General features: G+C 39.6%; 1 protein-coding gene across 2 annotated transcripts in view; it reads right to left on the reverse strand.

The window, feature by feature from the left end:
* agap3 (ArfGAP with GTPase domain, ankyrin repeat and PH domain 3) overlaps positions 1-13,156 on the reverse strand; it is a 187,706-nt gene that overhangs the window by 86,483 nt on the left and 88,067 nt on the right. Inside the window, exons 1-3 of one of the 2 annotated variants that reach the window (XM_067378303.1) lie at positions 10,874-12,359; positions 5,747-5,805; positions 535-622 (exon numbers count right to left, since the gene is read on the reverse strand). In XM_067378303.1, the coding sequence (XP_067234404.1) occupies positions 535-622; positions 5,747-5,805; positions 10,874-12,359 (1,633 nt within the window). Of the gene's footprint in view, positions 1-534; positions 623-5,746; positions 5,806-10,873; positions 12,360-13,156 lie in introns of those variants that run through there. The other variant, XM_067378304.1, reaches the window with a different exon arrangement.

A 13,156-nucleotide genomic window follows, 5' to 3' on the forward strand; every position in this document is an offset into this window, starting at 1 on the left:
CACCAAGGCTGCATTTATTTGATGAAAAATACAGTAAAAACAGAAATATTGAGAAATATTATTACAATTTAAAATAATAGTTTACTATGTTAATATATTTTAAAATGTAATTTATTCCTGTGATGCAAAGCTGAATTAGAAAGTTCAAAAGAACAGCATTTATTTGAAATAAAAAAATTTATAACATACTAAAATGTTTTTGCTTTCACTTATGACCAATTTAACACATCCCTACTCAAAACTTTTGAACTACTATTATTTCTACAATTTCAACATACAGCATCTTGACTGAAGCTTGCTGCTTGTGTCCAAAGTTTGACTTTTAACCTCATTGTCAACTCCAAACAACTGCAGGGTACTTCTAGCAGCCAAAAAGCGTTCTTATGTAAATAAATAAATAAATGCAGCCCACAGATGACCATATGAGATGATACAAATTCACGGCCAAAAAAAGTCTGCTCCGCGGCAGGAGGTCTTGTTGGGTGGCTGGCCCTGACAAACACACTGTAGTCTCCCTCCCCGCTGCTCACTCACCCTCAGGCGACTCCTCCTGGACATATGTTCCTGTCAGATACCGGTGAACTAATGCTGACTTCCCACTGGACAGGTTTCCCACGATGCCCTGCATGGAGAAACAGACAGAGTCAGGCTGCAGCAAAAGAGACAAAGCAAACAGAATAGCAAACAAATGATCATCTGGAAGATTTATTTCAGGATATTAAATAACTAATAAAACTTAAAAGATGCCGCCAGTAATTTTTTAATACAAAAGTATTATTGATGAAATTTATTTTGGAGTGAGAATGAAAGAGACAATCCCTTCGTTCATGAGACTAACCCAATGAGCCTAAAACACCATAATCAGTTTCAATAACTATTCACTACCAACAGATGGAGAACATCCGTTCTGCATCCAGGACTTCCCTCTAACGAGTCGAGATCCCTACTGTCATCAAACAACCCCTCAACCATGGAGGAAGCAACTTTCAGGAGTTTCCTCACACTTGACACAACTGTTCTGCCTGTCAGTCCACGGGATGATGGCTGTTCCTGCACGAATAGATAATAATTCCCTCCCAGGTGTGGATGGACAGCTTTACAAACATGAGGACAGATACACCTGCCTTTATCCTCAAACACTGGAGATAAAGGAATACTGAACAAATATTGAAGTGGATTGACGAGGTGAGCACCAATAAATAGAGCTTATCCCGATAACAAAGCCTGCATGGAATCTACTACTCACAGAATTCCGCAGAAAGATCTGTAGATCAAATGGCAGCCCTTCACAAACATTTATACCCCTGAATGTTAGTTTAATTCATATTTTGGCTAATTTGATTATGCTTGAAGCTGCTGTGTTTGTGAGTATATTATATATATATATATATATTATATATATATATATATACACACACACACACACACACACACACACAGTGGGTACGGAAAGTATTCAGACCCCCTTCAATTTTTCACTCTTTGTTATATTGCAGGTATTTGCTAAAATCATTTAAGTTCATTTTTTTCCTCATTAATGTACACACAGCACCCCATATTGACAGAAAAACACAGAATTTTTAACATTTTTGCAGATTTATTAAAAAAGAAAAACTGAAATATCACATGGTCCTAAGTATTCAGACCCTTTGCTGTGACACTCATATATTTAACTCAGGTGCTGTCCATTTCTTCCGATCATCCTTGAGATGGTTCTACACCTTCATTTGAGTCCAGCTGTGTTTGATTATACTGATTGGACTTGATTAGAAAAGCCACACACCTGTCTATATAAGACCTTACAGCTCACAGTGCATGTCAGAGCAAATGAGAATCATGAGGTCAAAGGAACTGCCTGAAGAGTTCAGAGGCAGAATTGTGGCAAGGCACAGATCTGGCCAAGGTTACAAAAAAACCTGCATGGAGTTTGCCAAGATGGTGAGAAATAAGATTCTCTGGTCTGATGAGACCAAGATAGAACTTTTTGGCCTTAATTCTAAGCGGTATCTGTGGAGAAAACCAGGCACTGCTCATCACCTGTCCAATACAGTCCCAACAGTGAAGCATGGTGGTGGCAGCATCATGCTGTGGGGGTGTTTTTCAGCTGCAAGGACAGGATTACTGGTTGCAATCGAGGGAAAGATGAATGCTGCCAAGTACAGAGATATCCTGGACGAAAACCTTCTCCAGAGTGCTCAGGATCTCAGACTGGGCCGAAGGTTTACCTTCCAACAAGACAATGACCCTAAGCACACAGCTAAAATAACGACGGAGTGGCTTCACAACAACTCTGTGACTGTTCTTGAATGGCCCTGCCAGAGCCCTGACTTAAACCCAATTGAGCATCTCTGGAGAGACCTAAAAATGGCTGTCCACCAACATTTACCATCCAACCTGACAGAACTGGAGAGGATCTGCAAGGTGGAATGGCAGAGGATCCCCAAATCCAGGTGTGAAAAACTTGTTGCATCTTTCCCAAAAAGACTCATGGCTGTATTAGATCAAAAGGGTGCTTATATATATATATATATATATATATATATATATATATATATATATATATATATATATAGATAGATAGATAGATAGATAGATAGATAGATAGATAGATAGATAGATAGATAGATAGATAGATAGATAGATAGATAGATAGATAGATAGATAGATAGATAGATAGATAGATAGATAGATAGATAGATAGATAGATAGATAGATAGATAGATACATAAACACACACACACACACACACACACACACATGAACCGTGCTGGCAAAATGAGTCGCAATGAGCAAATTTTCAAAAATGAGTTATTGTTATTCTCACGTTCTGTATTAAAAAAACAACAACTACAAAATCATGTATGATTTGTTGGAATCTAACAAACAAAAAATTACTCAGCTGTTTGAAGTCGATAGAGTCAGTCTATTTTGAGAAAAATCGAGTTAAAGTTTTCTGAAAATTCCTGGTAATGCCACCAGATTTGCCACAAACCAAGTCAAAACCCATATCTATAGGATATATCCCCCCTCCATCGCTTGATTAACATTAATGAAACAGACACCCTATATATTAAGATCTACTGCACTAAACAGCTCTAATATAATGTTACACATCAGATGTTTTTCCCCAACAGTTCACCAAACGCACACTTAGACATAACAGATAATGTTTGCGTGAATACCCGCTAAGACAGAATTTTTGAAATATTGTAATTCTGTGTATATGTGTATATCGGGATCGAGCGCTGTCTGAGGCATCTTTGCACGCGCACTTCGGATAGGTAGTAAGATCGTTTTGTTTACATCAGCATGAGTTTGAAAATCACATTTCATTGTTTCAGACTCATGCCATCGAGAATTTGCTATGAATATTCACAAAGCTGGAATGCTGTGCTTTAAAACAATACCAAACTTGTGCTGAGGGAAGCACCAGTAGTCGAGAGGCGAGCAGAGAAAAACGGCATTTTTCATCGTCAAAGGAAAGATACTCCTCTCAGAAAACGAACAAATAAAGATACTTTTAGATGTTTAATTGCTATTTGGAGCATTGGAATAACTAGATGAGGGCTTTGTGAACTCATTTTTGTGAAAACCACAATTTTGACCAAAATTGACAGTTTTCACTTGTTTTTCCTGTAGATCGAAATTAGCCTGTGTGCATTCTGACTGATTTTGCCAGCACAGGGTCACATAAATATATATATTTGGGGTGTAACAGTACATGTATACATCCAGAAATGTCGTGGTATGGACGCGGTACGGTGCATACAGTTAGACGACGATGCAGTCAGTCACAGTCACTGCAATCCAGAAGGGGGCGCATGTGATAATGCAACACAGTTTGCTAACCGCCACAACCGGAAAAAGAGCAGAATGCCAATAATAACCCTCTGGAGTCTGAGGCTGATTTGGGGCCTGGAGAAGTTTTGACATGCTCTGACATTTGTGCTTTTTTCAGTTCTTCATAAACATATTAATGGAAAAAGTGTCATTACACTGTATTCAGCACAAACTAGGCTACAATAATATGTGAGGAACATGTATGTACATGTTTGTGTTTTTGAAGGAATAACATTTATGCGTGGTTATTGAAAAAACTAAAAACTTAAGTCACTGAAATAAGGCCAAAAAAAGTATAGTAAATCTGTGTTCACAAGACTTTTGGGTATTGGAGGTTGTAGACTAGAATTTTTGCTTCAGAATTATGTAAAAATTATGCTGCCTACTCCTTCATATAAAACAATATATTCATTTAGTTTTTGTAAGACACTTTTTGCCAAGGAACACAGTATGCGAGGAGGCGTGAATCACCACTGAAAATGGGCCATTCTCACCTGAGAAGACAAAAGAATTGGATAGTAATGAGCTGAAATGACTTGCATATTAATGAGGCATTTCAGTCAGGTAGGCTGTGAAAAAAAACCTTCTGTGATGTCTCAAGCTCATTATGATATATGAAACATACAGAAAAATATTATTACAATATAAAGTAATGGTTTTATATTATACTTTAAAATATAATGTATTTCTGTGATGCAAAGAGTCTGAATATAGGCTTTTAGTTTAAAAGCATGCACATTTGGAGAAATATTGGATTCTCATATGCTTATGTCAATTTTCTATACAGAGGAGTTATTTTAATTCAATATTCACTGTCATTACTATGAGCGCTGGCGTTTTCAATTCATCCTTGAAGTCGGAGGGCGCTCTGTGCATTTTTAGTCCACAAATTCATCTAAAAGAAGAAGAGGCTATTCCATGAATGGAGTTTCCAATTCATACAGCAGCAGGAGGGCGCTAAAGAAACAAAAACTCATCTAAAATTCATCCATAGAAGAAAAGTAAACAGGAACTAACTGTATGTCTTCTAGAGATCGCTAACCATGACTTTTACATCCAGATAAACACTTTTCAAGACAATAAATACACGATTGAGATGATGAATGCAACTGCAGAACCATACGTCACAGCAGTCTGAGTACAACAGCACCAGGCCAGCAGTCAATGGAAATGGAAAAACTCAAACTTTTCCCAAAACAAAACACCAAACTTCCTCCTCTCCCATCATTTAAACACACGAGGCTCATACTGAGCACCATTTGGGTTCATCAGAGGGTGGTGTGTGTGTTAACAAGGTTCATACAGTAACAATTTTCCTCCGTAATAAAGGCTAAGATGAGCAGTTCGTAACCCAAGCAGCCGCCGCAGGCATCAAGAACAAAGAGGAGGATAGAATAGAAACTTCATTAGGAGAATATTGGATGTATAAACTTCATGTGCATATAGTTTCATTGTGTTGCCTCATAATAAGCTGTTAGAAGGAGAGTTTTTTTTTACAATGGATAATTATGATTCTGAAATTGGATCATTCTTCCATGAAGTTCAGTAATACTAGTAAAACTGTGATTTGTTTAGCTGCATGTTTATTTTTGTAATATTAAATGATCCTTGTAGAGTGTACAAAATAATTTTTCATATACCAAGTTATTCCAGTCATATTTTGACAGTGATATTTAGTATGAAGTATCAGTGAACTTTCTGACTGGTGGCTATTCTGAGGGAACGTCAGCAGAATAAGTGATACTCCAGACTGTCTCAAGCAGAAATATCATTACAGAGAGTGACATAAAGCAGTCTGTGTCCTACTGCTTGCTGAATAAATTCAGTCGTTGACACGTCAAGATTTACTGTTCTGAATAATGGTAAGAGATAAAATGACAAGGTAAAGGTAGGGAAGATCACTCACCACTTTGAGCTCTGGTACTGATCGACTCAATGTCCATTCCTGACTGTTGACGAAGGAATCTGGAAAGAAACAGATAGACAACTTTAAGTGATTATGTCATTAATTTCACTTAATAAACTGGACAAACACAATATAGCTTGTATAAACATAACAATCCCTGTGTCCATCAACAAGGAATACTATTGATAAATTCATAAAAACAGATTCATATGTTGAATTAAAGGGGTGATGAACTGACAAATTAAATTTTCCTTGAGCTTTTGACATATAAGAGGTCATTATACTATAAGAATATCCTGTAAGTTTCAAAACTGAAAACTTCCTTGTTAGTCCAATAAAAGTTTTTATTGACCCAGCAAACGACAGGATTTTCAAAGTGGGGATCTGTGACGTTAAAGGGCAGCAAGCACCGCCTCTGCAGAAGAAGATCAACGCCTACTTTGTCAATGCCTGTTTAGCCCCGCCCACCGATTCGCGCATGACATGCAATAGAATAGGTAGCCTAAGTAACATTGAGCTACCAAGCAATAAACATGCCGTTGAGGATTGATATTGTGCAGTGCCTGGACTCGACAGTAATGCAACATGTAAGTAACTGTGTTAATTCTAATGTCTGATCTGATATGTAATGATTTATGTACGAATCTCTTAGTTATATCACATTTGCACTGTTAGTGAAGATGAAAGCATTTGTTAATGTACAGAATATGAGTTGCAAAGACGAGATCACTGTTTTCATGTCTTCAACAACATGTCTGTGATCGGCTACACATCGTTCATCTCTGCAACCTTTCATGCCACGATCTAAATATAATGCCATAGATCTATATGTAATGCAACACATTTCTCGATTAGTAAACCTTTGAGCTGTAATAGTAATAACACGCTAAAAGAGAGAGTAACACTTGGCCATTTCATATGCACAGATGTTAGCCAATCACAGCAGTGGGCGTTTACATGAAGTCTCACAGCAGACACGCCCCTTAAAACAGAGCATTCAAATCAGAGGGCTAAAATCAGGGTAGGAAAAATTCCTTTTATTTCTAAATTATGACAATTTTGGATGTAAAAAGCATACAGACATTATAAGTGCACCACAGGAAACATAAAATAATAAAACAATGCAGTTCATGACCCCTTTAAGCTTTATTTTTCTTGAGAATTATTTTTCTTACATTATCTTAAAGGTAAATTTATCTTGTTTTAACAATGTTTAGATCACTCCTGGCCCTTTGAAAAGAGCACCTACTGTAAATGGAAAGTATGTCATCCCCTCATGCAGAAGATCAGATACTTAGTTGCTACTAATAATCATGTTCGTCATATTGGCTACATGGACTGACATGACCGGGAAAACACAAGCCTCATTGGCCCAGCGAAATCCTGCCCATTTCTGTGCCACACACATGATCTGTTGTGCAGTGGTTACATCATCACAGCGGGCACATGGGCAGCCTTGTTTAAACCACCAAAGAGGTTTGTGGCGCTGCATTGTTCGGTTCATTTTTCACTCCACTGCTCTTGTCCAATCTAATCAAAATTTCTATTCAAAGAATCGAGGAAGAGGGAAAAAAAACCCTCTTTGTGGATTCAGGGGACAGTGAGAAAAATACACAAAGAAAAGGACCTATTTGTGAGTGAAGAATTCTATGCATGGTACCAAAAGGAGTCTCATTTAGTTTTTGTGTGATGGTGAGAACATGGTGTGCTAAGTGTAACGCACGGCAAGTCAGGAGGTGTTTCCTTCCGTCCTTCATTTAAACTCGATGTCTCACCCTCCCTATGCACTCAACAAACTGCTGAAGTGACTCAGATGAGGTTCTTCCTGCTGCGCTCAGCAACGTGCCCTGATGAAACAAGGCGTTTTCAACTTCCATCCTCGCTCTCACACACAGATTCAAGGAAAAGTGGACCTACGCCAACAAGCGAACACATCTGAACATGACAACCACACCCCACAATCCCACAGGACAGCATATTACCATTTTTTCCTAATCATGTTTCGAGGTACCACGAGTCAAAACAAATCAAAGTAATTAGACTTCATATGTCAACTAAAAACTGACTACACGTGATCTAAACTCAATGAGGCATAGGCATCAGGTAAAAATTGCAGTATTTTGGAGTGACAGACATGAATTTGTCACTAAAGTTAAACCCCATTGTGGTAAAAAGGCATCAAACTGATGTTGCACTTCAGAATTTTAATTTGATGCTTTTCCTTCTGAAGGGTGAACTGCTAGCAAAGCGCTTTTTATGTCATATGGGAGCCGAGGCGAAGTTTAGTGTTATCAAGCTGAAGAAAATATGACTCTGAGTTTTAAGAGGGAGCAAGGTCATCACAATCACATGGGAGAACATTTAGAAATTGCGCTGAATGCTATTTCAAGCCCAAAAGAACAGAGATGCATGCAAATCAATGGGCTTTTTAAAGCCTCTTTTGGAAATCCAGAGCATTTTAGTTAATTAGTGGTTAGAATGCCCCAAGGACCCAAGTTGTTCCCATTTCTTTTGCACAGAAAAGAAACCCTCTGTACCTTTATAACATACAGTAATGGATTCTCTCAAGCTACCCGTGATGCAATTTTCAAGTTTGCACCATCTAAAGTGACCGCACACCATTTTTTCCCTAACCTGCTATTGAAACCCAGCCATCGTGACCCCGAGGCCAAAAAGTCATATGAATTCCAGCTGAGAATACCTGTAAGGAGAGTCTGGCACTTTGTATTTTAAGCCCGGAAGGCTTTACCTTCCCTCACCTGCATACAAAGAACCCACAGCTACAAGATCCAGGAACAACCTGCTTCTCAAACTACCGGGGCATGTAGCGACAGGTACATGTAATCTGCACACCTAAGCTTTGGTCCAAAAAGCTCTCAAGTTCAGCAAACACACCTACATTCCGGCTGTCTGTCAACTTTGGCAAAGAAAGGTCATTCGGGGAGTTTGGGAAGGATAGTTTCCTTAGTAACCAATGAAAATAAACTCAAGCAGATGCCAAGGGTGTAAAGGGTGTATTTGTTATCTTCATTTGGCGAGTGACTAATGGTACTGCCTAAAAACAAGCCCTGTAAGTCATTTGTATGAGCTGCTTGCTTGTGCTATAACAAGCTTCCTAGATATACTTAAGAAGGTAATGTGAGTAGATTGTTACGATAAAAGCAATTCCATAAACTGGATGATGGCCAATTAAAGGGCCGTGTCACTCTAAATGAAACATAACATAAAATACTGTAAATACAATATAAAAAAGAAAACAAAAACAAAAGAAACACAATATCTAACAAGATGACTGGCATGCCCAACCTTGATGCTTCTGAAGCTGATCTAATCGTCCAAGTGAAAGCTAACTGTTACTGTAAATACCGTGCTTAAAAGTCACAATTTAGACAAAGAACTAGTTTATTATAAAATGAGTCTCTGCATCTTAATATTAAATGCAAATTAAAGGCCTTGGATTGAAAGTTCTTATTATTCTGAGAATGAAATAGAGATGCACAATTTAAGTGTTATGACATGTTTTTGAGATGTTAATAGATATGTGTTTCTAGATTTATGGATATTTATGGATGATCTCAGCATCACTGGTTCCATCCATCTTTAATGTGAATGTGTTAATAAATTAGTCCAATTGAATTGATGAATCAACAAAACTGAATAAAAGTCTCAAAACTTAGTATGGCATACTTACACTAGATGATAGATAGATAGATAGATAGATAGATAGATAGATAGATAGATAGATAGATAGATAGATAGATAGATAGATAGATAGATAGATAGATAGATAGATAGATAGATAGATAGATAGATAGATTTCCATTCCTTTTTTTTACATTCTGATGAAATTTGTGCTAAAATTAGTGGTTTCATGAGACTTTAAGCCTGTCAACACTGCCCTAACTTTTCCACTACGTAATAAGTGCTCAAAACCTCTCAAGGTGTGCTGCCAATAACATCATCTTCCATACTGAAACATGTTCTCATAATTTAAACACAAGGAAAGCTTCATTTCAACAGAAGTGTTAGCATCTCTCCACTGACATTTCAGTCATCTTGTGTTTGCAGACGCTTCATTCAAATTATATACTGCAACCCAGATACTTCAACCGCTAAAGATTTCATAGTGCACATTTAAGACTTCAGTGATTAAAGATAAAAGAATGTACAAAAGAAGTAATTTGTGTTAACCTTATGCAATACTGCACAAAAACTACAAACCTTTACATCTGATGAAAATGCCACAGGCAAAACTAATACATTTTTAATCATTTAAATAAGGATTACAAAGGAGAGATAACATAAGGTTAAGAGCCTAGGCTGGTATAATACATCTTGTCGCGCTCTCAGTAACCTGATCCCTTTTCAAAAAATCACAGCGTAAAGATCTGCAACTGCACTATTTGTTTTCACTACCTTTGAGACGATGCATGAGCTGCAGGGAAAAGAATGAACAGACACGGAATGAAAACATGTTTAAAATATCATGAAGACTGTTGTCTGCATGCTGGGGTATGATTTAACCTTCAGAGCTGTGAAAGCAAAAACAAACCCTAACAAACCCTAAACCCTAAACTCCAATCTGACGAGAATGGGAACATTCCGTGTTACATTTTCCAAAAGGAAAAGAATTCCAGAGTAGTGCTTAGGAGGGTTCTGATAGTAAAACATTGTCATTAAATTATTCCCTCTCTTTATTCATCTACATCATCCATCCTTTACTTATTCCTGCAGTCTATTTGATTACCTTGAAAGCGTTAATGATTAAACAAGATTTGATGGATGCTTTTTTGCTTTCTAATTCAATTGCAGTGCAGACTTACACTAGAAGAAAACTCCTCTTGGAGCCAATTAACAGCTCATGCACGCACACACACACACACACACACACACACACACTCCAACAGAGCCAAAGCCCTCGGAGTGAATAATGCATTTAACCTCTTATTATGTCTGTTGGTGCTGCTCAAGCCAGACCTTCAATATCGTTTTAATATTTAATCAATTTGCCCTGCTCTCCAAGGCTACTTCCAGGCACTCAGAGTCTGTCCTCTTCAGACAAAAAGCAGCACATTTTCCTGCATAGACTGGGATGTGGAATGAAATTATGCATTTTATACTACTTACCTTGACCTTTGTGGAAACCAATGCCAGCTAGAGTCTCTATAGCAACAGAATCTGGCTTTTTATTTCTCACAGGGGGATGACTGCCAACTGCTTGGCTTTCAGGGCACAGCTCAGTTTTGTTGCTGGACAACGGGTCCTTCCTCTTAAAACGATTAGTAATTAGCTGCCAAAAACTAGTCTCTGGTTGCAATTGTTTGGTGGGCTTAGTTAGTTTGGCAGGACGGAGAGGGACCTCCAAGACCGCTACCTTGCCACGAGTTTGGTACTGTATGTACTGTGTGGCCCCTTGGTCCTCGTCTTGCTCACGAGTTGGCATTAATGTCCTGCCAGTAAGGTAGGAAAACGGACGAGTGGTTGGCATAGATTTTTCTCCGATACTTGCAGTACGTCTCCATTCAGTTCGGTCCTCCTGCTCAAGTTGATTACGATTCCGCCTCATCCTGAGACTCAAGCTCCTCCGCAGTGATCCGAACATTCTCTTTTGTCCTTCCACCTTATCTGGTTCCTTTAGCCTTGTTGAAGTCTGAGTCACTACGACTTCCTTGCTCGTTGCCTGTCGACCAAACCATTTCCATCGGAAGCCTGGACGAGGCAAACTACTGGTGCCAGTGGAAAGGTGGCTTGCGAGCCCATCCCGGGATCCAGTTCGCTCTTTATTAAGCTCAAGAACAGTCATGCTAACAGGCCGCGGTTTGCTTCTGCTTTTTGAAGTCCGACAGATTAGCGGTTCTTCTAGCGGATAATGAAGCAGGCTGACAGAAGGTGGCATGTCTGGTTTTAGACCGTCTATGGCTCGCAACTCGGCACGTCTTGTCTGACACCGCTGGACCACATCCGGGCAGCCTTGCTTATTGGGGGTAGAGTTAGGCAGAAGAACGTTGCTATAAGTGGGAGCTGCCAACATGCAAACACTGTGGGGTTTTGTAGAGCTGTCTTGGTTGTTGGTTGTTGTGGTTGGAAGTATCCTTTTGTCATCTGGAAAGACAAACATGCTCACCACTCTTCTGCTGCCCAGGAGCCGAAGCCCATGTGCAGGCCTTCGCAAGACCGCCACATGAGTTTCTGTTGCATTCTCCACAGATATAGCATTACAAATTTTATCCTTAATGGGAATGTGGCAAACATCAGCAGAGACTTCTTTAGTCCAAGCTTTCTCTTCCCCAGCCAAATCGAAGTCTTCCGCAGAGGCTTGTTGCACACAGCTGTCCTGGAAAAAAGACGGTAACTGGTCCGTCCTCATTCCTAGTACTTCCCCTTTCCTCCACCCCCCATTCCCTGTGCTGCTCAGGTAAAACCACCTGTTGAGTTTTCCAACTGCACTCCTCCTCTGCCCCGGGCTCTCTCGACGTTCCTCCCTCTGATCCGCCTCTTGTCTCTCGTTGTCCTCCTCTCCCACGTTGTTCTTAACAACTCCCAGCTCAGCTTCTACCCTCCTCTCAGCCCCTCCTGAAGGCTTAAGAGTCTGCAGTTCCTCCTGGAGTCCCATTCTGGAAAACAACAACTTCATACAGAGTTTTACCAACTAGGTCTTGGTGAGGAGATGTGATCTTTCCTTTAGAAATCACATTTCACATCATGGACACCTCCACAAGCTTGTTCTCGGCAACTTAAGCACTCTCTCTCTAACACAGCTGCACTCTGAGTCTTTCACCTCCAGGCCACATTCCAAAAGTAAGCATAATCCCTCACCTTTGACTTGTGAGAGAGACGGAGACAGAGTTAGGGGGAAAAAAACTTCAAACAAGCCCCAGCATGACCTCACTGCAACTTTTACCATGCAGGGGATTATCAGGGGGAAGAACTCTCAATGAAAACACAGACCTGTGCGCATTGGAGCGATAAATACAGCCACAGATTAAGGAGTCTTTGGTCTTCTCCTACTGTCAAAAACAGGTCTGTGCACCCCTGCAGTCAGCAGTGTAGGCAAATTCCTTAATGTTCCGGTTCTTGGCATGAGCGAGAGGGGTCTGTTTGAACTTCAAGCTGCTCCCACATGTCCCAAGGATAACAGCAAAACAAGGAGCAGAATCTTTTGTCTCCTTAAAGCAGAGCCATTGCCAAGGCACCTGTAGAGAATTCCCTGTGGGAGTCACTGCTGTGACTGTAGATAAAAACGGAGGGTGCCTGATGCTTGGGGCAGCGAGTATCTTCAGCACATTTTCCCCATCCTAAAAGGCATCCAAATTAAAGGGCATTCTGTAGAGCTTCCCTTTCTTAGAGCCTCACTCTAGTTCTCTCATTCCTACCCTCCCTTCCCAAACTGCCCTCCCTCGCAACTGCATT

The sequence above is a fragment of the Chanodichthys erythropterus genome, chromosome 23 (assembly GCF_024489055.1).
Source record: "Chanodichthys erythropterus isolate Z2021 chromosome 23, ASM2448905v1, whole genome shotgun sequence".
NCBI lineage: Eukaryota > Metazoa > Chordata > Actinopteri > Cypriniformes > Xenocyprididae > Chanodichthys > Chanodichthys erythropterus.